Source organism: Perna viridis, chromosome 7, assembly GCF_037379345.1.
Source record: "Perna viridis isolate PV_CMFRI_1.1 ecotype Kerala chromosome 7, ASM3737934v1, whole genome shotgun sequence".
NCBI classification, from domain to species: Eukaryota; Metazoa; Mollusca; class Bivalvia; order Mytilida; family Mytilidae; genus Perna; species Perna viridis.
The window spans coordinates 595,485-621,675 of record NC_142451.1 but is presented as its reverse complement, the minus strand read 5'-3'; the positions used below and the strand labels follow the sequence as shown (position 1 = coordinate 621,675).

The following is a 26,191-nucleotide window of genomic DNA, read 5'->3' as shown; positions in this document are numbered from 1 at the left end:
GAACCCTCTGTTTTTATTCATATACATTATACAACGGTCGAACATCTCATCTTCCCATTAGGTTGCCCCAACCGGAAGTTTATTACATCTTGGCAACATTCTTTACCAAAAAAAGTAGTCAAGATGATGGAACTAAATTTATCTCGAGTGGATTACCTTCAGGTAAACATTCATAAATAGACAGCATCTGTATGATCTATTATTTACTGACATGATTACAAAAGCGTGTCTTTAAGTAATATTTCGGACTTAAATATTTGTTGAAACACTTAAAACTGGCATCACAGGCACTTGTCTCAGTAATTCCTTATGCATTGCCCATATAAAGGAACACTGTAAGCTTAACCATACTTGAAATTTCATTTTACCCTTACAAGCAGTTCCAGCAATATCCTCTTATTTCTGCTATGTATGGTGACAGTCATTTAGCATCTCATTGCCCTGATGCTATTTTTTCCAACCAGGATGATATCTGAAAAGAACCTCCCAAATTAAATGAGATGCTATAATTTTTAGTTGCAACCTGCTGTCTTGAAATTCATGGATTACCAATTCTATCATTACAGTATCTGTACAACAGTATTTTTTACTATTTCTAAAGCTTCAATACATTGTAGATCGCAAGGCTTAAATTAAAAATATGTTTGTTTGCTGTTCACCGACCATCCCAATTTGAAGGGCTTGCAGGTAATTATTTTTTTTGCTGTTTTTTGTTTTGCTTTGTTTTTTCTGTGGGCAGAGATCAGGGCGCTGACTTTCTTCTATCCGCTTTTCAATCCATGTTGTGAAAATGCTAAGAAAATCAGTATAATATTCTTAGTTAAAAATGCCGTCTCGACTTAATCAGTATGATTTTAAGATGGATGCCTGGCCCAACAAGGTTAAGGGGTTAACATCCTGTTCTTCCGTCAAAATAAAATACAGAAACACGTCAAAAATTGTGCTGGTTGTTATGAATAGATTTTACAGTTTTCCCCAAAAGAAATTGTGCATGGAAAAATGTGTTTGAAGACATCCCAATGATTTGACCCATATACATTTAATTCTGCATTTCGTCCTCTCCTGAAATTTCTATAAAATATTTTTTTCCCAACCTAGGGACCCAAGCATCAAACCATTGGGTAGGGGAACAGCAAACAAACATATTTTTTATGTTTGGTCCAATGTAGTGTTTTGCTTTGATGAAGATTTCTCAAGTGTCACTATGATTACAATTTTTAGACAAATTTCTATACATTTAATAGCAAGCTTGCTGCTTATTAGCTGGTTTGATTCATAATTTTAATTTTACTTTTTCTAGAAAAAACGTAAAATGGTTTTCAATGGATGACACTAGTATTTTACCCATAAACGGTGATGTAGATAAATGCATATCAAACTAACCCATCTGACAGTTTTGCAAAAATTCAAAAATGATTGCCTTTCCTACATTTTTGTAACTTAGGAAAGTTATGCTTTGATTTGAATGATACATTTCAAATTAATTTTTCCATAGGGAAGTTCCTGAATAATCAGTGAAACAGTGGAGAAAGATGCCTGTGTATATTAAACTTTTCCTGAACTTCTTAAAATACAACTGTTCCATGATAAAAGAAAAATGCTAATCTATTTTCGTTTAGTGACCCATTACATGTCAAGTTCTTTTTTCTTGCCATGGAATTCCCATTTTCTACTATCACAAGGCATAGGCCTTAGGGATTTATTTTTTTTCTGAGACCATAATACCAAAACTGAAAAGGGATTACCATGATTACTTAGACAAGTGCTCTTGCACTACTAGCCACAAGAGCTTGAAATCTTATTAAGATGTCATAGGCTTTATCAAATCATATCAAACTCAAAACAGAAGTTATATTTTATGTCATATTGGACAATACAATACAAAGGAAAAGATGTAATAAGCAGTAAAACATACATTTGTATTATTGAAATTATACAAGTAATGCAAGCTTAGGTAAGAGTAATCAAGGAAACAAAGGTTATAGCGGTAATCAAAAGAATGTAATCCAGGGACAAAAACCAGACATGGAAAACAGACATACACAACAAAGAACATAAAGTAACTAAAATCATACATACAAACTAACAAAAGCAAATAAGCAACTCGGACTCCACTAAAAACATGTTTTGGAAATAAGGCCATCCTGAAAAATATCATGGTTCCTGCACCGGACCCTCTATTTCCAACATGGGTAGGTCGGTTGGTAATTTGTTTTGTTTTTGATGTCAGACTTTATGGATTGACATTATCAAAAATATCCAAGTATTCCGATCTTTGACACGTATTTACAGGGGAAACAACTTCACTGTTCACAATAATATACGGAATGATTCCTGTCTTACAATCCAGAAAAAAAACACATCCAATAACCAAAACAAAAAATCTTGATCGCAACTTTTTCAAACGGTTCGTCGCGTGTGGGAAAGAAAGGAATTCTTAATTTTGGCCTAACTGCAGATAGATAATTTTATTTAAGGATGAGTTAAAAAAAATGCAGCAGACATCTATTTTCTAAATAGCAATTTTAACACATAAAGCTATCTATGCATGTGAATCAATTATATTAGCCTACATTTGTAGGTACATGTACATGTATCATCCAGGCCTTGGTTTGTATGATTTTTCTAAGTAGGTCAAAATTAGACTCTTACAAATGTAATTGTTTGGTGTGCCCATGTCTTGGGAAAGAGATATCAAAACTTCTATGTTCCCTAACTTGATGTACAAATGCATTGTTAAAAAACTAAAGAATAAAAAAAAACTAAAGAATAGTAATGAGAAAGTTACTAATTTATAATGAAACTGCTGTGGAGGAGTATTAAAGAAATATTTCAATATTAAATATTTTCTAAATATTCCATTAAAAATCTGTCATTGATTTCTCTAATTTTATTTCAGTATGATTTTAAATCTCTTGTTTTGAAACATATGTGCATGTTTGTTTCACCAATTTTATAAGAAATGATATGCATTTGATTTGACTTAATCTTATCTTTAAGGTTGGGGTAACATCCCAAAAGACGATGAAGTTACTTCCTGGAGGCAAATCACAAAGGGTCTGTATCCTTCTCTATAAAAAAATCATATTGTGAACACACTTTGCAATCAAACAAATTAAATGTACATTTAAAATTTAGTACTGTGCACATACTGCACACCTGCACACAGTAGAGATGGGACTTAATTACCTTTTTTTAAAAAAAAAAACTTCTAGAACTGTGGCTTTTGCCAGAATAGTTTAAACTAGTAGGATTTCACCTAAAAAATTAAATTTATTAACACCTTATCCACATCTTCTGGTGAATATTTTCCAGTGTTTGTTATACACTGTACCTCCCTGTAAGTGAATGACTTTTTTAGAACACAATTATGATTAAGTATTAATCAAGATCAAATTTAATGTTTGAGACTCTGGAAATTATTTGATAATGCACTGAAAACCAACAAATAAAAAATTTTACAAAAAAAACTTTCATTGTCTTTTACTCTTTAACATAATGAATTCCTTTACCTCAGAAAATCAAGTCCTTTTCTTAAATAGTGCCTTATAAAACCCCTTCATGCACTTGGAAAACTAGTAATTAAAGTGTAGATGTATGGAATTTACAGCAATGGAAAAAATTAAATGTTTAAGTATCCACAGACAAAGTTTTAAATTGAAGATTTTTTGGTTGAAAGTATTTTCTGCTGGATACAATTGAATATTACGCAGGCCTCATTTATTTACAAAAAAGATAAATAAAACGAAATTGTATTGAACTGATTCATTCATGTATAGATAGCAGTTGGTGACCAAGAAGGTTTGCTACAGTTATTACAGATGAAAAAGGGTGATCCTCAGGTACATGTATTTTAACTCATATATTTTAATTTTGAAGTCAAGTGTATTAAAAGTTATTTAAATAAATTGGAGGTGACTGAGTAAATGATTGCTAATTTTACTACAGAAAAAAAATTGTTCAATATGACCTTTTTAGTATATTTTTAGTAGGCAACATGATAAAATATTCTTGAGTATACATATATATCACCAAGTACAATGTCATATAAAATTAAAACAGTGTGGCTCATGATAGGAATTGATTCCCTGTTATTATATGTTTTTGTATTAATTTTAAAACCAGGTATTATTTGAATTTGGAATTATTTTGGAATTTAGAAAATGACAAAAAATATCATTTGTAAAACTAAACCATACTAAAGGGGTTAGTCATGCCAGCGTGACTAATGGGTAAGGTTAGTTGGATAACAACAAGCAAGGAAAACCTACCATGATGGCATGACAACACCTTAGTAGGGTAAGTTGTATAAATGTTTTTTTGACTTATTTTCTTAAATCCAAAATAATTCCAAATTCAAATAATATGTTGTTTAAACACTTTTTTTACAAAGTAAAAGTTTTCTGATTTTTACGCCTTTTTTTTTTTGGTAGATTTTTTAGTTTCATTAGAAATACACTCTGAATTGGGGAGATAACTTATGTCACATCAATAATTCATGAAGATGGATTTGGCTTCCTATTTCGATAATTTTGGTTTTGAGTTCTTCTTGTATATAATTAATTTTTGGGTATAGATCTTCCTGTATGTGATGACTTTCATTTAAGCTGTTGATATCCATGTTTCCTTCTTACTGTTTGCCACATTGTTAAATACTTGTTTATGTATTGCTCTTGTAGTACTTAATTGTGCCAGAGTTAGCAAAATAAACTTGTCTTGTCTTATATATTTGATTCTAATGCTGCTGATAATAGAATACTTCTTTAAACACATGTACAGGAGATATATATTTATAATATATGATTGGTATTTTTGTGTTTTGCAATTATGTTTTTGTTGTAAAGGGCAAGCCTCTGAAAATGTGACATTTATTGTCACAAGTTTTTGCTAATTTTGGCTTGTTATTTTAAATGCTATCAATTCAGATTTATACCTTCCTGCTCTTTTACCATGTCTTTAACACAAACAAGCATTTGAAAACAATGCTACAAAGGGAGATAATTCAAAAATATAACATTAAATAATGTTCTGTTACTTTAATGAAAATATTACATTCTATTTTCTAGCCAATATTTAAAGCACAGACAGCTAAACCAATTACAAGAGTAGAACTGGGTGGTCCAGTGGGCGGAGTCAAGGAGAGAATATTTATATCTACAGCTGCAGAGGTCAAAGGTTTTACAAAGAAAGGAAAAAACTTTTTACAGTTTGACACTAATTTATCTGAGTCAATTCAGTCTATGTAAGTTTATGCAATGTCCTTTGAGCTTACAGGCTGAAAGTTTTCTTTCTCAGCACATTAACAATAGAAAGGAAATTATCAGTCAGTATGTAATTAAGAACACAGGTAAGATTGTGAATATTTGTTGTGTCATAGACAAAATATATAAATGTTTATCATTTAATAGTCATTCTTATTCGCTTGATCTTCTTGTTAGATGATAAATAAGTCTAATCCGATAGTCAATTTCACAAAAACTTGGAAGTTTAAAATCAGTCATTATTTATGACATCACAATACTTTGATCTATTATGACGTCATAACTTACGACTAATTTTACACTTACAACTTTTAGCTCACCTGGTGGTAGGCCATGTAAGCTATTGCCATCATTTGGCATCCGTCGTTGTCGTCGTCTTTGTCTGTTGTCGTCGTCCTTAACAATTTTTTCAAATATCTTCTCCTCTGAAACTACTGAATGGATTTGGATGAAACTTAAGATGGTTGTTCCTTAGTGTATCCTGCACAAAATGAATGTTTGGATTTTTGATCTGTTAAAAAAACATGGGCACTGAAACTGAAAATAGAACATAGGGGTCAGACAGCAGATTTTTGCATATATCTCCAAAATGGTTAGGTTTAACCAAATTCTGACTTGGTCAAAAGTATTCAGCCTGATGAGATCTATCTGTGGTTAGAATAATGGTGAAAATCTGTTGACCTATTTCAAAAAATAAAACAATGGGATCAGACAGCAGATTTTTGCATACATCTCCAAATCCATGAGGTTTAGCCAGTAGCTTTCAATGGCTGAAATGACTCTTATTATAAGGTTTACTTAAGTCTCCAATGAATCAAATGGAGTTGAAATTGTCTGACAACTCCTTGTTAGAGTTATTGCTCTAGAAAGGCAAAAATTTAACTAGATGAGCAATTCAGGCTCCTGGGAGCCTCTTGTTTTGTTAAAAGCTGAATGTCTAAAAGTAAGGTTAGGATTAATTTTGTTGATTTGTGGCTTTAGCTGATAAGTAATTAGGGGCAAACACCAGCATTTTCTTGTTGTATTATATGGTAAAGGTATTAGTATCAAAGTCATTTTTACTTTGACAAACTTTGTTTTTTTTTTACCTTCTTACAGTGCTGAAAAGTCCCAGAGAGTATCAGTTTTGTTATTCATTCATAAAATCTTCAACAAGTGAAACTCTATAAAATGTTTAAGAACCAAATTGTGAATTACGTGTATTTGTAGATATACTATGTGGATGCAGTGCTTGAATGGTTATCTGATGAAACTTTTCACCCTACTTAACTTTGACTTACTATAAAACTGTTGTAGGTATGTGGAAGGCGCAGATTTGTTTACATGTGGCAATTATGTGTATAATCACTACAAAGACTGTAAGAACACCAACTATTTTCTATCAGCTGACAAAATCTGTGATGTTATTTGTCTACCATTAGAAAAAAATGATGAGGTTACTCCAGTTCTAGCTTGCCAAGATAGAGTTCTCAGAGTTATACAGGTAAGAGAGATGGAGAAAAATTAAGAGGTCACTCTTGTTCTAGCATGCCAAAATTGAGTTTTCAGAGTTATACAGGTGAGGTAAATAGAGAAAAATGAGGATGTCACTCCTGTTCTAGCATGCCAAGATAGAGTTCTCACAGTTATACATGTAAGGTAAATAGAGAAAAATGAGGATGTCTCTCATGTTCAAGCATGCTAAATAAAGTTCTCAGAGTTATACCAGTAAGAGATATAGAGAAAAATGAGGATGTCACTCCTGTTCTAGCTTGCCAAAATATAGTTCTCAAAGTTATAAATGTAAGGTAGATCACCGAGGAGGTCAGTCCTGTTCTAGCTTGCCAAAATATAGTTCTCAAAGTTATAAATGTAAGGTAGATCACCGAGGAGGTCAGTCCTGTTCTAGCTTACTAATATATAGTTCTCAGAGTTATAAATGTAAGGTAGATCACAGAGGAGGTCAGTCCTGTTCTAGCTTGCCAAGGTGTATAGGTCAAGGAGATAATTAAGTTGCTGCAATAAAGTGTTATTACATATTTTGTGTAAAGATGGATAACTGGAATTTAGGACACAAGGTGTGATATCACCATTGGTGTCTATTTCTTCCCTTCTATGTAGTATCAAATCCCATTTTCTGGTCAAATTCTGTGATTATCATATCATTAATATTTTGTTGTGAGGATACACACTGAAAATTAAGAAAATGCTTACATGTATTTTAAGAAATAAAGTAATGGAAATGTTGGAAGAGATAAGTTCGGCCTGTTGCAATACAGAGTTCCAGATGATTAATAATCGATGGGTTAATAAAATACAACTGTCCTTCTCCAATGTATACCTTTTATAATGATATTAGTTTATCTGAATGTTATTATTTTGTAGGATTCTGAGTTATTATATGAAGTAGAGGTTCCTGGACCTCCTACTGTTTTACAGCTGTATGGTAAAGATGCAGGTAATTACATGTTATCCATATTAGAATTGAAAAGTCACTGAATGTTAAATACATGTTATCCACTTTGAATTTGAAAAAAAATTGATATTATTTTTTATCTTTATCATGAAGTAGTAATGATTTGGTTGAGATAAATGATTTCTCTTAACTTTAAAAACTTTGTTATAGGTACAAATTATGGAGGAATATGTTATAACCCAGAGAGTAAATATAACTCTCCATTCCCTCAATGTTATGGTAAGAAATCCTCCAGTGTTTTACATACCTCCACTAGTACACTTGGTGGTTATTTGTTCTTACAGTACTGTTATATGGCTGTAAAATTATAGAATGGTTTCACTGGTATGGTACATTGTTTTTAAAGCACTGAATGCAAGTTACACGGTGGAGTATGTCAATAATATTGATGTTCTGCCATGTTTTCTTACAACTTGTTTTTATCCTTGATATGTTATCTAAGCAGTGAATAATATTTTTATCAGTGTAATTTAAGATTCTTTTGACCACAAAGTAAAAACTAATGCAACTAGGGGTCTGTCAGAATGTAATAAAAATGCATTATAAATTTTACTGAAAGTGGAGACCCTTAATTCAAAGGATCAATGGTTATTGGCTTTCTGTATATGATCTATTATATATATGTATAGTGTGTCTGTGTATAAAGAGGTTTGTTGTGATTTATATATAAAAACTGTCAAATGTGCCACATATGATAATCAAATGATGCTTAATTCATATGAAATATGATATGGTAATCATATGGTGCTTGGTTCATAAGGAAAATAATATGGTATTCATAAGGTGCTTGGTTCATTTGGAAAATAACTTGGTAATCATAAGGTGCTTGGTTCATTTGGAAAATAATATGGTAATCATAAGGTGTTTGGTTCATTTGGAAAATAACATGGTAATCATATGATTATCATATGATTCTCGTATAGTAATTATAGTCTGGAAACATATGAAAATTATATGATAATCATACGATCATCATTTGACAACTGAAACATATGATTATCATATCTCACTGTATTAATTTGATAATCATATGATGCAAACCATATTATTATCATATGTGGCACATTTGGCTGTGCACTGTTAGAGTAACACCCCATGGTATCTACTAAAGAGTACATGTAATTTGGCTACCTGTGATCAGTTTTAATAATTATATTTCAGAGGTTTCGTTCGGAGGTAATTGTGATCATTTATGTTGCTAACATTTGTTTGCTGTGTCATTATACAAGTCAAACTTTTCTATAAACATTCCTTTACAATATACAAGTTTGATTTCCAGACAATAAATTCATTATTGCTGTATGAATCTCTATGTAGTTCTGTCACAAGGGTCCACTCCTTAAAAGGAATATCAGGATAGATTTTTGTTATTATAAGGGGCCAAAAGCCATCATTTTGTGCCCATGGCAAGAGAGTCTGATTTTTTAGGTCTGAAATTGAATTTGGAATATTCTGACTTTTCTGACCTAAAAAAACATTTTAGGCCCAAAATCAAGGGTAGAAATGTAGAAATGGTTTATTTTGCTGAATATACCTCTCATTAAAATCATTATTTTGAGTCCTATTGCTAAGTTGGTCTTATTTTGGAACAATAAATAAACTGCTTGAGTTCATCAAAAAAAAAAAAAAAAATTTGGGAGATTTTTATATGGTTAATCTGTGTATGTAGCTCTTTGATTATAAATTGGTCCAAATAAACAGATTCAAAGAGTAAAAAACAAAATTGCTTCAATTTTTACTCCATTTTTGGGGGGTTTCTTAGACTTAGGCTCCAAATCGAACTATTGAGATTTTGGATTTTTGAAACTGTCTTCAAGTTGGTTTGAAATGATGATAAAACTTTAGATTTTATTTTTAATATTTTGACCAGTTTAGGTAAATTTCCAACTTCAAACTTTTAAGTTGGGTAACCATATTAACTCTTGTTTCCAAAGTATTCTGTGTCATCAAACATTTAATTTCAATCAAAATTTGAAGACGAGCTGCAATCAAATTCATAGAGTGGTACATTATACTGTGCTTCAATGTAGTGTTCATACTTGCTACTAAGTGTTTGAATGGTTTTACCAAACTATTTATAATAGTAAAATGTATAGTTACTTCATTTTAAAAGCTTTTTAAAAACAAAATCGTAACAACTGTTCTACACTTACTTAATTTCTTCAGGAAAAGTATTTGCTAGTATATATCTTTGCAGTCTGCAGCTATTTACTGAGGACTACAGTTATGTTGTTCTGTGTTGTTACTTGTGTATGTGTGATGTGGATGATATTTATTCACTTTTCTTCTGAACTATTAACAGAGATACAATATTACTAACTACCTCAATACTAGCTTACAGAACAGAGATAAAGTTATGTTACTCTAGAATAATATCATACACTTATATTGTATTGGAGTTTATACATTTTTTATTTCCAAAATTTGATGATGCATTTTACTCAATTAGTCGTAAATTTTTATGACAGGTGAAGAAGGAAATGAAGTATTGTATGGAACATCAGATGGCAGGATTGGACTGGTACAGATCGGCAGGTAACTACATACCTTGGCTCATTAATAAAAACATATCCTGTTGCTATGGAAACTATTACTTAGGATTCTAATACAATAACCACTCTTTTTGGAATGTGATTGGTTGGTTTGTCTATGAGAGAAAATATGATCATGCAATGGCTTGACTAATGAAAGGCTACATATCATGTGATGTTTTTTAAGGTGAAACTTTCAATAAAAAACATGCATTGTGATAGGTAGTAATGTATTAGCAACTTTCAGCAAATCATATTTACCCATTGGTTGGCGGGGGCATTTGTGTCCTATGGATATCTCTTCTTATTTGGTTGAAAATAGACAAATTGAAAAGGTGTTTAAACAAGAGACATACTTTTTTCATTTAATTATATTTTGTTTTATTACATGCAAAAGATTTGATGTTTTAATCTTCAATGAAATATTGATGTCTTATTTCTAGGTTTGCACCTTCTCACAGATGGGAATTATCTAATGAGAAAAGAAATGGAGGTTTGTAAAGTCTTTTGATAGTAAAAATATAGAACCATACTTATTGTAACTTGTTCGAAGATATGAGATGTTGATATAAAAAATGAAAGTTGCCTTTGTTTTTTTGCACATGATTATTTTGTATTTGTTTTCTGGTTTTATCACAAATACTTTGTCTTCCATTTTTAACTTCTTAGATGTAAAAGATATATAAAAACACTTATTAGATCCCATATAAATATTAATTTTGTAGGAGTTTTGTCCCTTGATAACTTTGATATCACAGCTGATGGTGTATTAGATCTTGTTGTGGGCAGAGATGATGGACTGGTTGAAATATACAGCTATGATGAGGCAGAGGAACCAGTTCCAAGATTTAGTCATGTAAGCTGAGGATTTCCAAATTTACTGTTGCTATTCTAAAGAGTCAAATGTAAAAAAAAAATATATATAATACAATAAGGCCATACAAAAAACTGTATAATACAGTAAGGCCATACAAAAAATGTATAATACAGTAAGGCCTTACAAAAATTGTATAGTACAATAAGGCCATACAAAAAAATGTCTAGGTTCTTAGGCCATTTTATCAAAAAAAAAATGAAGGAAGAAGACGTCTGTTTGGTCAGAAGCAAATAGAGCATTTTTGTGAAATATTTCATATATATTGCTTTATGATCAATATAAAAAACTACATCTGCTGAACCGCTTCTGAACCGTCCTATTAAGCGTGCAAACAATTCTGCTGACAATGTTTTAAAAACAGTTTTCCAGACCAGGCACAAAATAAAATCTAGATTTTTCGTCATGGAATAAAAATCACAGACACTGGAATATTTAAGGAGATGCGGTGGTGTTTATGAATAATTTTTTTTTAACCTAAACAATCTTTTGAAAGTATGTGAAGTGCAAAATGTATAGTACAATATAATAAATATGATAAGATAAGATTAGAAAACTATTTTGATTTTTACACTAGAACACATACAAGTGCTGAAATTTATACTCAACATTGCATGAATTATGCATTAATGTTAAAAACATCATAAAAGTTAGCAGAGCTTTTTGCATGTTAGCATATTCAAAGCAACATAAACTTGACACGAACAAAAAAACTGCTACCAATGTAAGAACTGTTTATAAAAATGAGCAACAACAATATAATCCATTTCCAGACTAAATCATGCTCATAATATGTGGAAAAAACTGTTTTAAGGCTTGAAATGGTTTATACATTGTATTTATCTGTTAAAAATTGTATTGGCAATGGGACACCAAACAAGTTTTTTTATTTACATATCACTTTATTTTCCTGACATGTTCATTTCTCATTGCTTTCAATTCTCTTATTCACTTCTAGTCATTATCGGAGAGTATCACCTCTGTACAAGGTGGATGTGTAGCCACTCCTGGGTATGATGAAATTGTATGTACAACATATGCAGGTAAGGTCAAGTAAAACTTCAGTTTCAATGAGAACATTTTATTTTTTATTACATCAGTTTAATAGTGTTAAAGAAGCTGTTAATTATTCTCAGGTAAAGAACATTGTTATGTATGACATCTTTAGGATTTTCTCTCTATGTTTGTAGTTTTCAGTGAGGTATTTGCAAAATTCTAAAAAATGCTTGTCAACTTCAGTTTTGATGCTAATTTTTTGTGAAATAAGAATAAAAGTCTTATTTATTTATGATTAAAACAAAGATTTTCATATAAGATGACTTCTTCCAGGTTGGGTATCAACTTTGACCTCTGAACCTTTGATTAAGGAGAGAGGTCCAGATACATTCTCTCTGACATCTGAAGGCAAAGATAAGATTGTAGGCCTTAGGTAAACTGTTCACCACTGGGTTGTGGTTCAGAAGGCTTTCTTTCTGTAACTGTCATGGAGTCTGATGGTTTAAACTGAAACATTTTTTTGTGAAATTGTCATTATAAAATATTGTAAGTGGTGAATCTTTGGTTAGCAGCCATTTCAATAGAGTTGTAAATATTCTGGATTAAGTTTAAATATTTTATTATAACTATCTTGACACCATGACAGTTATTTGACATTTATATGCAAGTTTCAGTTGGTTGTCACATTTGTTTGGTTATTATTTGTTTCACGCTTGACTACCCTCGGAAACCTGGAAACATCCCTGCTCTGCTTATATCACAGAACTCCCAATATTACTGTATTTGTCAAACTTGTAACAAGTTTTGAGTCTTATCCAGTATTTATAATATCATTATTTACTGTAAAAGTACTTTTATTCATGAATACCAATTTTCGTGGATTAGGAAAGAAACACAAGTTCATGGATTCTTGAATTTGTGGTTTTGAGGTTTTCAGTATACAAATTTATAGAAATCTCCTTTTTGTTGGTAATCAAATTTATTGGATGGCCTACCAACGAAAACCATGAAAATTGGTGCCCCACGAACAATAGTTCTTTCACAGTATTCAATTATTTATAATTATGTGAATTACATTTATTTCTTGCCTTTGAATGAGTTTATTAAATTTAAAACAGCCACCTAAAATTAAAAAAAAATACATGTACAAATTTCAAAATTTTAAAACTTAGATTGAACTTTTAAGTGAAGTTAATCATAATTTGACATTAGCTTTTCACATATCATTCATTTAACAGCTAATGTCATTATTTCCATTTTTCCTGAGCACTTTGTATGGTGAGTCACCAATGTCATCAAGTCATAGAAAGCCATTTATTATTAGCATGTAGAATACTTATTTCCAGGGTATTATACATCATAAAGATCCAATATTGATGTAGGAGACATAACACATTTTATCTTAGCATGTAGCACACACACTTATTTTCAGGCTGGGTATCAGGGTTAACTTCAGAACAACAAACCAAAGGTTTTGGACCAGCCGAAGTAGCTGTTACTGCCGCAGCCACTAATAAGATTGGTAGTTTAAAGTAGGTCAAACTAGGGTGTTGTAGGGTTATAAAGTGTAGTTATCTTGTAGATTTTGTAAGTATGATAAGAATAGCTATAGTTGTTTCTTGATACTTAGCAGAAATTAGTTCTTGTGTTTTTAACCCATATATTAATTATTTTTGTGACTTGTTTTGATATTTCTACATAAGGTGTTTCTATATTGTGGAAAAAGTGAAAGCTGTATTGAAAGTAAGTCTTTGTTTCTGGTTTTGTGTCATGTTTAAAATTATTTTACTTAGTCTGGTAAACAACTTATCTTTTAATGTTTTACTTGTAATGATTAATTCTTCACTCATAAAGGTCAATGTTTATATGTATAGTTTGTCACTATAGTATACAAGATTAAATATTGAAATATGAAATACTTAATGTCAGAAAGGTTCATTAATACTCAAATAGGATACCAATATACAATAAACTGTTTTCTGCAAATATATATTAACACTAATATAATTCAAATTAATGAATCATGTACTGACATGTCATTACAGGAGATCATTTTTATTTTGAGTGACTTGTAGTGTTTCACTTATTATGCTTTGTTTATGTTCTCCTCTGCCTTCAACCATTCAGTAGCATGAAAATATATGATTTATAGGTCATGGACCCTGAATTTTTGTTTTTAATTTTTGCAGGTATAGCATCATTTCAAAAAATCAATTATTTAATTAATCCAATAGTTTATTTTGACATATTGATTTTCTTATTAAAATCATTTTTATAACCATGATCGTTAGTGCTTAATATCAATTTTTCTGAAGTATCTGATCTTAAAAGGCAAACGTGTCTCTGAACTTTAAATGATTTAACTTAAATATATAAACAGAATTATATATTTTCATTTTTTTTAATGAAATTCTTTCATTTGGACAGTTATGTACCATTTACTGTCCTCTATATTGTGGTGTGATTTTTAGTATTGGGTCTAGCATTTACATTCTGATGGTAACAATATGTGTTTTACAGGAATGAGTTAGATGATTTACAACAGAAGGTGAACACAGAGCGAGAGAAATACCAGCAGTCTGCCAACAGTAATACAGCCATCTCTGCTGTTCCTGGCTTCTATATAAATGATAAATTTGTATTAAACAGAGAGGATGCAAGCTACACACTCAGTCTGGAATTACAGTTACCTATAGATAATGTGCTACTACAGGTAAAAATAAGTTTCCCATAGATGGTGTGTTATTACAGGTAATACAGGTAATATAGGTTACTTATAGATGGTGTGTTACTACAGATAAACATAAGTTTCCCATAGATGGTGTGTTACTACAGGTAAACATACGTTACCCATAGATGGTGTGTTGCTACAGGTAAACATAAGTTACCCATAGATGGTGTGTTGCTACAGGTAAACATAAGTTACCCATAGATGGTGTGTTACTACAGGTAAACATAAGTTACCTGTAGATGATGTGTTACTGTAGGGAAGTATAAGTTGCTTATAGATAAAGTGTTACTACAGGTAAACATAAGTTACCAAAAGATGATGTGTTACTGCAGGTAAGTATAAGTTTCCTATAGATGATGTGTTACTGCAGGTAAATATAAGTTACTTTAAGTGATATTTTACTACGTGTTGTAATTAAAAATAATGTTCTTGCTATCACACACTGTACCAACTTGAGTGAAATATCAGGTTTATGAAGATGATTAGTGATTGTCTAGATACTAACTACACCAAAATCATATTGCAGTTTATAGAAATATATTCCTTTCTTGTTCTACATGTAGAAGTTTTATTGGTGAAACTGAGGTTCTACTTATTACAATTGTTGAATAATTTAGTTACTTTATGAGCCGTGTCATATTCCCACTCAATGAATTTATTTTATACCTCTATTCATTGAGTAAATTGGAGTCATCTTGTCAATATATCAAACTATCCATCCATATAAAATGTGTGTCCACTTTTTTGGCTATTACTATTCATAGTTTCAAAAACTGTTATTGCCAGACATCAACTTACTGTAAAACAGAACTTTTTAACTTTTCTGTAATGTAAATGATACAGAAAATTTCTGTTGCCAAAACTTTGTAAACAGAATTGGAGCTTAAGAAAAAATGGAAATGGGCAATGATTTTTATCCAACAAAGAGTGAATAACAATAATTTGTGTGGAGGATACACCTAATATTAATAGGATAATTAATTAGAAGAGTGAAGAACTAAAATATTATCACAAGTGCCGAAGAATGCTTGCATTTAACGATTGTTCGGAACTTGCTTTTTGCACGAATTAAATCCTCAAGTGTTCTTGGCATGAGTGATCGTATTTTGGTTAATCACGATAACCAATTGATTATCCTATTTATTATATAGATTTTCTTCATAATTTATCGAAATTTTCAACATGAGTTTTAAATTCTGTGATTGGCAGATTGATCTTAAAGTTGTGACATTTTGGCTGGAGAAAGTGCGAGAGTGAAATTACCGGATTTATTTCACAGTGTGAATTATCAAAATTTATTACACTTGGAACATTCAATAAAACACTGCTATCTATATAATAAAACAATTTAATGTTAATTATGCACTGTTGTTTTTATTTCAGAGTGATGTACCAATAGATTTACTGGATGTAGAGAAGAACTCAGCTGTAGTTAGTTATAGTGCATGTAACCCTGATGTAAGTTTTTATACCATGGCTTTATCTGTTTTTGATAATGTTATACTGACATACAAAAGATAAATGTGCCAGCCTACTTATCATATAGGATCTAATTACATTTTAGCTCAGCTAAACCTAAAGTGAACAGTATAAACTAGACTTGAATGGAATAAATATGGCCAATCTTTAAGTTTTGTAAGAATTAGTCTGAGGCAAAATGATAATAATCAGGAACATGCATGTCAAAAACCAATACAACAATATAGTTCCACTCATAGAAGTCTTCTCTGTTTGAAAAGACCACTATTTAATCTCTGCATCACTGAATTTGCTCAGAAATTTTTCAATAGAATGTTAGCAAAAATAGGTTTTTGACAGAGTTACATGCCCTTGAAATGCTCTTTTCCAGTGCATTTCAGTGAAATTATAACTGTTTACCATTTAATCAAACAAGATGGCCTCTAAGAGCTTTATTTTATACTGATCGTCATATCCTCAAAGGTACACTTGTTCTGAAACTACCAATGTTTTGACTGAATTATTGACAACAATTAGTCTTTTAGTGGTTATGGCTTCTCAAAGATGACATTCAAACCCTATTAAATTTTAGAAAACATGTAATGGGAGAAAGTATTAAAGCACAGACCTATAACTACTTCTTGATTTAATATGTATCACTAGGGTACATAAGGAACTACTATAGATGATGTAAACATTTTCACGGGGCATGAGCACTACTTACTAGAAATCTGTGAAGTTGTTTCAGGTGCACTGTAGTAATCTGCATAAAGGGGCGGGGTTTAGTACTGAGTGTTGCAAAGTTGAAAAAGCTTTGAAATAGTAAATATACCCTCTACACAGGAGATGTGTTTTTTTCTTTACCTTCAATATCGAGGTTGAATCCTGGTGAATGATTCTGGTGCCTAAGAGTATGTTAAGGACATATTTTTTTCATGAGCTCATTTTTTAAAGATTTAAATCAAAAGAGCTAAGTAATGTTTACATTTTTTAAAACTAAATTTGAATAATGCAGTTCTTAGTTTTCTGTTAGAATAATGTTCTGGATCTGTATGTAGATAGATCATTTCAGAAAAAAAAATGTCTTGTCTATACATAAAATAATTCATTTAAGATTACAGTATTTAGATTGATCATTGCAGGAAGGAAACTATTTGTTAGCTACATACAGATGTCAAGCAAATACAACACGACTGGAGTTAAAGATTCGATCAATAGAGGGTCAGTATGGTACACTACAGGCCTACGTTACTCCTAGGGTACAACCGAAGACCTGCACAGTAAAACAGTATCACATAAAACCACTGTCATTACATCAGAGAACACATGTGTTTGATGATAATAGGTAAATAGCTACTGTATAGTGGGTAATTGTTCATGTGGTGCTAATTTTGTCATAATTTAGTGGTCTGTCTAAAAATACTAAAATGAATTCTGCAAAATATTTGTTCTGGAATTATGTACTAAGTGTACCACTTATCATCCATCAAAATTAAAATACCTTTATTTTTCTTATGCCTTTTTACTTCAGAATCATCAAATTTTACATTGATTAAAATAACCCACCATACAGTAATTAATAAAGCACTTAACACTCTATGGTACAAAAACCTTAATAATTGTAAATGAAATTATTTCTTGAAATGATTCATTTGTCTGATGTTTAACAGTCAATTGTTACAGAGTATCAGTTCTTTATCTTGATAACAACTAAAACCTTTTTATATAAAAAAAACTGACTATATACTTACCTCTTACAGTTTGTCAGAAAACTGACAAGTCTGGTATATTTAACACAGTTGTGTAAATTTTCCTATCCCCTCAAACCAAACTCCAAATACAATCAGTCAAAAATTACAATTAAAGAACAAAAAATATCTTAATAAAGCCACCTAATTCTCCTGAGAATTATGGAACAACAATTGTTCTCTTATTTTTAGACCATTGAACACAGTTAAGTTAACAGGACAATTCAGTTTAGCAGAGATGCATTCCTGGGTTAATTTCTGTCTCCCTGAGTTACCAGAGAGAACACCACCAGGTGATACTGTTACATTCCATTTTATATCAACTTTTCTGGACACATTGTTAGAATGTGTATACAAGTGAGTAATCTCCCCTTTATATCAATATTGCTTGACTCATTGTTAGAATGAGCGAGAACATTCTTTTTTAAAATTCATTCCTTGACACGTTGTTAGAAGTACTGAATTGATATTTATATTAAAGAGTAATCAAGGGAACCAAGGTTATAGCGGTAATCAAAAGAATGCAATCCAGGGACAAAGACCAGACATGGAAAACAGACATACACAACAAAGAACATAAAGTAACTAAAATCATACATACAAAGTAACAAAAGCAAATGAGCAACTTGGACTCCACTAAAAACTGGGAGTATGGATCAGGTGCACTGGTAGGGTAAAATTCTAAATAATAAACTCTGTCTAGAATATCTTCTTACATATCCATGAGCAGAGACGTTGATAGTAAGCACTTTTTTAACTTTAATGACTGAGATTAACAAACAATGTCTACCCAGTATATGCTTTATTAAATTCTTTCAAAGAATTGCTAAATGTTTATAATATAAGTGATGTATGATTTTTTTTGTAAGGTGAGTATTTTTTAAAACTTTGCTCTTGGATTTAATTATGATTTAAAATTCAAGATTTTGTTTAAATTCAAAATATGTGTATTTTTTTTAACAGGAAAGGAGAGGCTATTTTCAGATCTGACAACATTTCTACAATCTCTATACTAAAAGATGTTTTAACTAAAGAGGCCACTAAGAAGAAGATAAGGCTTGACATCAGCTACGGTATGTATTCTTATATTTAAGATTTTTTTGATTTACTGTAATTAAGGAAGTGATTTCGTGCTGTTTTGTGAGTGATCTTCCATATGTGTTTACTGGGAGACAAAATTTACACAATATCCTAAGTTTTGTAAGATTTTTGTGTTAGTATTTAAAAAGGTCCACATATTAACAAAAGTACTTAAAGCCAATATTTACTGATGATCTACCTTGTGATTCAGTAGTAAATCCCCCTAATGTTTACACATTTGTGTCTCCCCTTATGTTTACACATTTGTAACTCCCCCTAATGATTACATATTTGTAACTCACCCTAATGTTTACACATTTGTATCTCCCCCTAATGTTTACACGTTTGTAACTTCCCTAGTGTTTACATATTTGTAACTCACCCTAATGTTTACACATTTGTGTCTACCCTTAATGTTTACACATTTGTAACTCCCCCTAATGTTTACATATTTGTTACTCTCCCTAATGTTTACACATCTGTATCTCCCCCCTAATGTTTACACATTTGTGTCTCCCCCTAATGTTTATACATTTGTAACTTCCCCAAATATTAACACATTTGTGTCTCCCCCTAATGTTTACACATTTGTAACTCACCCTAATGTTTACACATTTGTATCTTCTCCTAATGTTTACACATTTGTATCCCCCTAATGTTTACACATTTGTATCTCCCCCTAATGTTTATACATTTGTAACTTCCCCAAATATTAACACATTTGTGTCTCCCCCTAATGTTTACACATTTGAAACTCCCCCTTATGTTTACACATTTGTATCTCCCCCTAATGTTTACACATTTGTAATTCCCCTAATGTTTACACATTTGTAACTCACCGTTATATTTACATATTTATACCTATGACAAGAATTGGCTTTGGATAATTTTAGAGTGATTGGAGATGTGAATTTTTTAATAATAATGGATTTCAGATATAAATGATGAGTCAATACCCTACACATTGAATCTGATTCATCCCAAACTGGAATATCAATTACTGTTAGCCAAGAAAGTTCAACTCATCGATGCTCTGAAGGTATAAATGATTATTGGTATAATGAACAGGCAATCATAAATACAAAGCTTTTAAAATGGTCATACATTGATAATGATAGGCCATTAGACAATTGATTGAAAATAAAAGTACTTAAATCTTATTTGAACTTTCTATTTCATGAACTGGAGTTATATTTTACTTATTTTATTTTTATTACTGATATATTGTTTTTTTTTTAGTTGCATGCATTTTTTTCTATTATACATAGAAAAGATTCGTTTTAAGAAGGAAAAGACAAAATAAGAAATTAAGTAGCATTCCAGATAAGAATCATGCAAATGTGATTCATGGTTGGAAAGCCTACATATTTTTATTTTTGATATTTTCTTTAAAATTTTATAGTAAAAAAAAAATAACAAGTTGATTTTCATATAACCCTTGTTCTTAGGAGATAAAAATTATACAGAATGTGCTGCAGGATTCAGAATTAAGGGAGATAACTCTGTTCATGACACTAAAATACAATAGAAACTATTGGATTTCAGTGTGAGTTATCTCGTAAGAGCAGACGAATTGGAATGAATGATTATACATTTCATCATATAGACCTATAAAGCAACTTCAAATAAAAATAAAACTGTGTAGCCTTTTTTGGAGTCTATCATTCTATTACTGAATTTTGCGTGATTCTTACAAAGACCACTATTTAAACAGTAAAATACAGTTACATGTAAATTATATGAGTAGGAGTTACAAGTCCATGAGGAGGATCTGAGTTTCATGTCACCAGAATATAGACAGATATTAGAGGAGGCAGATTCTTTACAGAATGAATTCAAGAGACAACCTTGTCACCTAGAGAGATTGTATGGTAACTATGCACTTAAATGTCCCCCCCCCCCCACAGTGAAGCAACGGGGGAAAATGGTTATAGTAGCAATGTATCTGCTTGTCATGTCTCTTCAAGAGAGAAATTATATGGTATTTTTGTTAAACTGTAAATTTTACTTAAATAAGTTACAAAGTAATATGAGGAGGCTGGGGTATTGATGGATGAGGTTAACGGGCAGAATTCTGCCACTAATTAAATCAAAAAGGATTGAAGACATTTTTAGTGAAAACAGTCCCATGAAGTGCAGTAAATATTAAAATGGTGACTCAGCATTTATTTATTTGTATTTGTGAGTTTAAGGTCCCTGTATTGTTACCATGATTAACATTCTGTGAGAGTAAGAATGATTATTTCCCTCATTCTATCAGCAAATATCAGTTGCTGTTCAAGCCTACCCTCATGGGAAGTGATTTATGATATAAAGTATAGATTCAGGGTTATGTTATTTAAGCATAGTTTTTTTGTGACAAACATGACTTAACTCAGACAAAAAGAGCTGTCACAGTATTAACCTATCAAAATGATGTCACAAAGTATTGTTTCTATCCCGTTTGAATGATTTATTATGAAATTAGTTTTGCAGGTGTTTTTTTGCAATCAGATATATGTGCCAGTGCATGCTTCAACAAACGAAATATTATGTCAAAAGTTGTCTTGATACAATTGGCCTTCATGGTTGGAATATTTAAGTTGTTGAAGCATGTGGCAAGAATCTCCTGCAAAGAAAAATGTAATGAAATCATGTGTATTTTCTAAATTTGACAGAATTTAAAATAAGGCAGAAGTGTAAAATTGATTGTAAAAGATGCTGTCACAGTAGAAAATATTTTTGTGATGTCACAACTTACAATCTTTTTTACACTTTTAAAAGACTTTTTTGGGGAAACTGACCACTGTATGTGAGTTAAGTAGATGTTTCTAGTAACATGGTCAGTTTTCAGATTTAATGTATGATTTTGTATTGATTTTACAGGTACAATAATTTATACCGATTTTACAGGTATGATAACAGATTTATATTGATTTAACAGGTACGATAACAGATTTATACTGATTTAACAGGTACGATAACAGATTTATAGCAATTTTACAGGTACGATAACAGATTTATACTGATTTAACAGGTACCATAACAGATTTATACCGATTTTACAGGTACGATAACAGATTTATATTGATTTTACAGGTACGATAACAGATTTAACAGATTTATACCGATTTTACAGGTACGATTACAGATTTATACTGATTTTACAGGAACGATAACAGATTTATACCGATTTTACAGGAACGATAACAGATTTATACAGATTTACAGGTATGATAACAGATTTATACTAATTTCACAGGTACGATAACAGATTTATACCCATTTTACTGGTACAATAACAGATTTATACCAATTTTACAGGAACGATAACAGATTTATACCAATTTTACAGGAACGATAACAGATTTATATTGATTTAACAGGTACGATAACAGATTTATATTGATTTAACATGTACAATAACAGATTTATACCGATTTTACAGGTACGATAACAGATTTATACTAATTTAACAGGTACGATAACAGATTTATAGCAATTTTACAGGTACGATAACAGATTTATACTGATTTAACAGGTACCATAACAGATTTATACCGATTTTACAGGTACGATAACAGATTTATATTGATTTTACAGGTACGATAACAGATTTAACAGATTTATACCGATTTTACAGGTACGATTACAGATTTATACTGATTTTACAGGAACGATAACAGATTTATACCGATTTTACAGGAACGATAACAGATTTATACAGATTTACAGGTATGATAACAGATTTATACTAATTTCACAGGTACGATAACAGATTTATACCCATTTTACTGGTACAATAACAGATTTATACCAATTTTACAGGAACGATAACAGATTTATACCAATTTTACAGGAACGATAACAGATTTATATTGATTTAACAGGTACGATAACAGATTTATATTGATTTAACATGTACAATAACAGATTTATACTGATTTTACAGGTACGATAACAGATTTATACTAATTTAACAGGTACGATAACAGATTTATAGCAATTTTACAGGTACGATAACAGATTTATACTGATTTAACAGGTACCATAACAGATTTATACCGATTTTACAGGTACGATAACAGATTTATATTGATTTTACAGGTACGATAACAGATTTAACAGATTTATACCGATTTTACAGGTACGATTACAGATTTATACTGATTTTACAGGAACGATAACAGATTTATACCGATTTTACAGGAACGATAACAGATTTATACAGATTTACAGGTATGATAACAGATTTATACTAATTTCACAGGTACGATAACAGATTTATACCCATTTTACTGGTACAATAACAGATTTATACCAATTTTACAGGAACGATAACAGATTTATACCAATTTTACAGGAACGATAACAGATTTATATTGATTTAACAGGTACGATAACAGATTTATATTGATTTAACATGTACAATAACAGATTTATACCGATTTTACAGGTACGATAACAGATTTATACTAATTTCACAGGTACGATAACAGATTTATACCAATTTTACAGGTATGATAACAGATTTATACCAATTTCACAGGTATGATAACAGATTTATACTGATTTAATAGGTACGATAACAGATTTATACCAATTTTACAGGTGCGATAACAGATTTATACCAATTTCACAGGTACGATAACAGATTTATACTGATTTAATAGGTACGATAACAGATTTATATTGATTTTACAGGTATGATAACAGATTTATATATTGACAAATTCAAGTTCAAAGGTGTCAACGTTAAAGGAAAAGTTCCTGCTTTGTTAGAAGTTCTAGATAATTATGACTTACAGACTCTAGTGGAGTTCTTCAATACATCAGCTTAGTGATGGAAAAGTACTGATCAACAAAATAAGAACTATGAGAAGTTCTTTACAATGATAAGGGGGTAATGGATATTTGTCACTACCACAGTGCAGTTTAAAACTGTTTGTATACTTTCCTTATACTACACCTTGTTATGTTTGGTCAGCTTTATCTAGGATGATTTAACAAGTATCTCCATCAAAGATTTATTTATCATTCCATGTAGATTTTTATCAGTTATAGCTCTCAGATCAAGGAGTACCAATGATGTTTAATATTTCCTTAATATTTCCATAGCACAGAACTTTTAAAAAAAACAGAAAACTGATATACAATGCCTAAAAACACAATGATAGAATAGTTCAATGAACAAATATACAAATAAATTCACCTTCATTGAAAATGTGGATCTTCATTGGTAACTCAATGAAGTAATTGGTGTGCCTGATATTTCTGTAAAATTTTATTCATTGAATGTGATGACCCAATCAGAATCAGACTATTGGGAGTTATTATCTTGTGATCTTAATTGTTGTTAATGTATCCGTCCATTGCTGTTTTTATTAGCTGTTCATTTATACATTATTGTAATAAAATAAATATGTTTCATCTTGACTATCTGTGACCTATGTCTGAATAAATAAAGGTTAAATTGAAAACATTGCAGGTGCAAAATTTTGGGATTTTCTCTATAAATAGAGGTTTGAAATTTTTGTGGTCTTTATTTTTTGTGTCATCAGATTTAATGGAATTAAAATTATATGTAAAATATCTCGACTTAAATTTGATGAACTTTAATTTTCATGATTCCCCAACCCTTCCAAATATAGTGAAAATAAAAACCTCACAAAAATGTTCTGCTAAACAGTCCTAATTATTGAAACCTAGATTTAAAAAGTATGTTGTTATGAAAATATTTTTACTTTTGTCAAACAGTTTCAGTATGCACAAGTATCCACATATAAATTATTGAACATTACAGGTATCAGGTATGGCTAGACCTCTTGGCCAACTGGGCTATTAAGGTAGTCACCAACTAAAGACAACAAAGTGCAAGTATTGCACTATACAATACATGTAACTACACAAAAAAAGATGTAAACACACAGTGCATGTCAGGCACTATACAGCACAAAACTCAAAGACAACAAAGTCACACACTACTCAGAGGCACTAATCAGTGTAAAACACAAAGACAACCGACAAAGTCACACCCTACTCAGAGGCACTAAACAGCACAAGACTCAAAGACAACAGACAAAGTCACACACTACCCAGAGGCACTAAACCGTGTAAAAAACAAGGAGAACAAAGTAAAATAAGGACACAAAGACACAATAATGACCAGTGTCTCCTGACAGGAGCATGTCCGCTTTGAGATTTGTTTATTTCATGTTCAGTGTCAGATGTTACAGGTACATATATTGGTACATGTGTTTGATCATGTGATGTAGGAGAGATTTTAAGTCATAGTATTTGTGCCTGATCTATTTTTTGTTGTTATCTTGATAAAATAATATGTTAGACTAAAGTAATCAAAAGAAAATATTATATCTTTTATAGCTGCAAGTGGTTCTTGATTTAATTAAGTCTTAACCAGCACAGTCATTATAGATGTTAGTCGTGTGTTTTATACGCATTCTGACACGCACACAAACTGATGTAAGATAAAACATCTTAAATGTGAATGTTCAATAAGATATATATTGTAAATCTTAAATTGTTTGAAAATTTGAGACAAATCGTACTCATCTTGATTAAACGTGTCCACTAGCATGTTAAAACGCGTATTGCGAATTGTTGCCTTTTGCATTTTCTGAGAGAAAAAAAATGTTTATCAAATACATTACTCCAAACATATCCTTTGTAAATTTTAACAATTTTGACATTCATCCTTGCTTCATGTTTATTTGTAAAAGTAGTTTTGTTTTAATAGTTAAAAAAGTAACTCAAATTAACATTCAAATTCAGTTAAAGTGCCCCAATTGGAACAGAACAGCGGCCGGACATTTTGAATTCTGAAAATAACTCAAATGCTTTAATTTCAATAAAACAAAGTTTGAATTGCCAGAAAACGCATAAGATAACTCTTGATGGGTTGATTTATGTCCTGTTCGAAATTTTGAACATGTCTGTGTATTTTGGCAGTGAATTACGTTACTTCTGGCCATGGACACCCATGTTGAATAATAATAGTTTCATCATACAGTTATTCAAAACTGCGCTTCAAATGATATCATTCGATAGATAAACAATA

At 30.8% G+C, this 26,191-nt stretch overlaps 1 protein-coding gene across 7 annotated transcripts; it reads left to right on the top strand.

Annotated features, from left to right (window-relative positions):
- The first annotated feature begins 66 nt into the window (after positions 1–66).
- Positions 67–24,705, top strand: LOC148610862 (BBSome complex member BBS7-like). 7 transcript variants are annotated; one of them, XM_088590683.1, is made up of 20 exons: positions 67–162; positions 3,001–3,057; positions 3,780–3,842; positions 5,067–5,242; positions 6,558–6,744; positions 7,626–7,698; positions 8,878–8,892; positions 10,185–10,251; positions 10,691–10,740; positions 10,973–11,103; positions 12,080–12,164; positions 13,550–13,649; positions 14,638–14,830; positions 16,232–16,306; positions 17,449–17,651; positions 18,247–18,411; positions 19,018–19,127; positions 20,070–20,173; positions 20,882–21,005; positions 23,818–24,705. In XM_088590683.1, the coding sequence occupies exons 1-20, from the start codon at positions 124–126 to the stop codon at positions 23,952–23,954; spliced, it is 2,154 nt and encodes a 717-aa protein (XP_088446809.1). In that variant the 5' UTR covers positions 67–123; the 3' UTR covers positions 23,955–24,705. The 7 variants fall into 7 exon arrangements, with proteins under 7 accessions (XP_088446809.1, XP_088446810.1, XP_088446807.1 ...); XM_088590684.1 differs by lacking the exon at positions 13,550–13,649 and adding an exon at positions 12,451–12,550; XM_088590681.1 differs by lacking the exon at positions 8,878–8,892 and adding an exon at positions 7,867–7,935.
- The last annotated feature ends 1,486 nt before the right edge of the window (positions 24,706–26,191 follow it).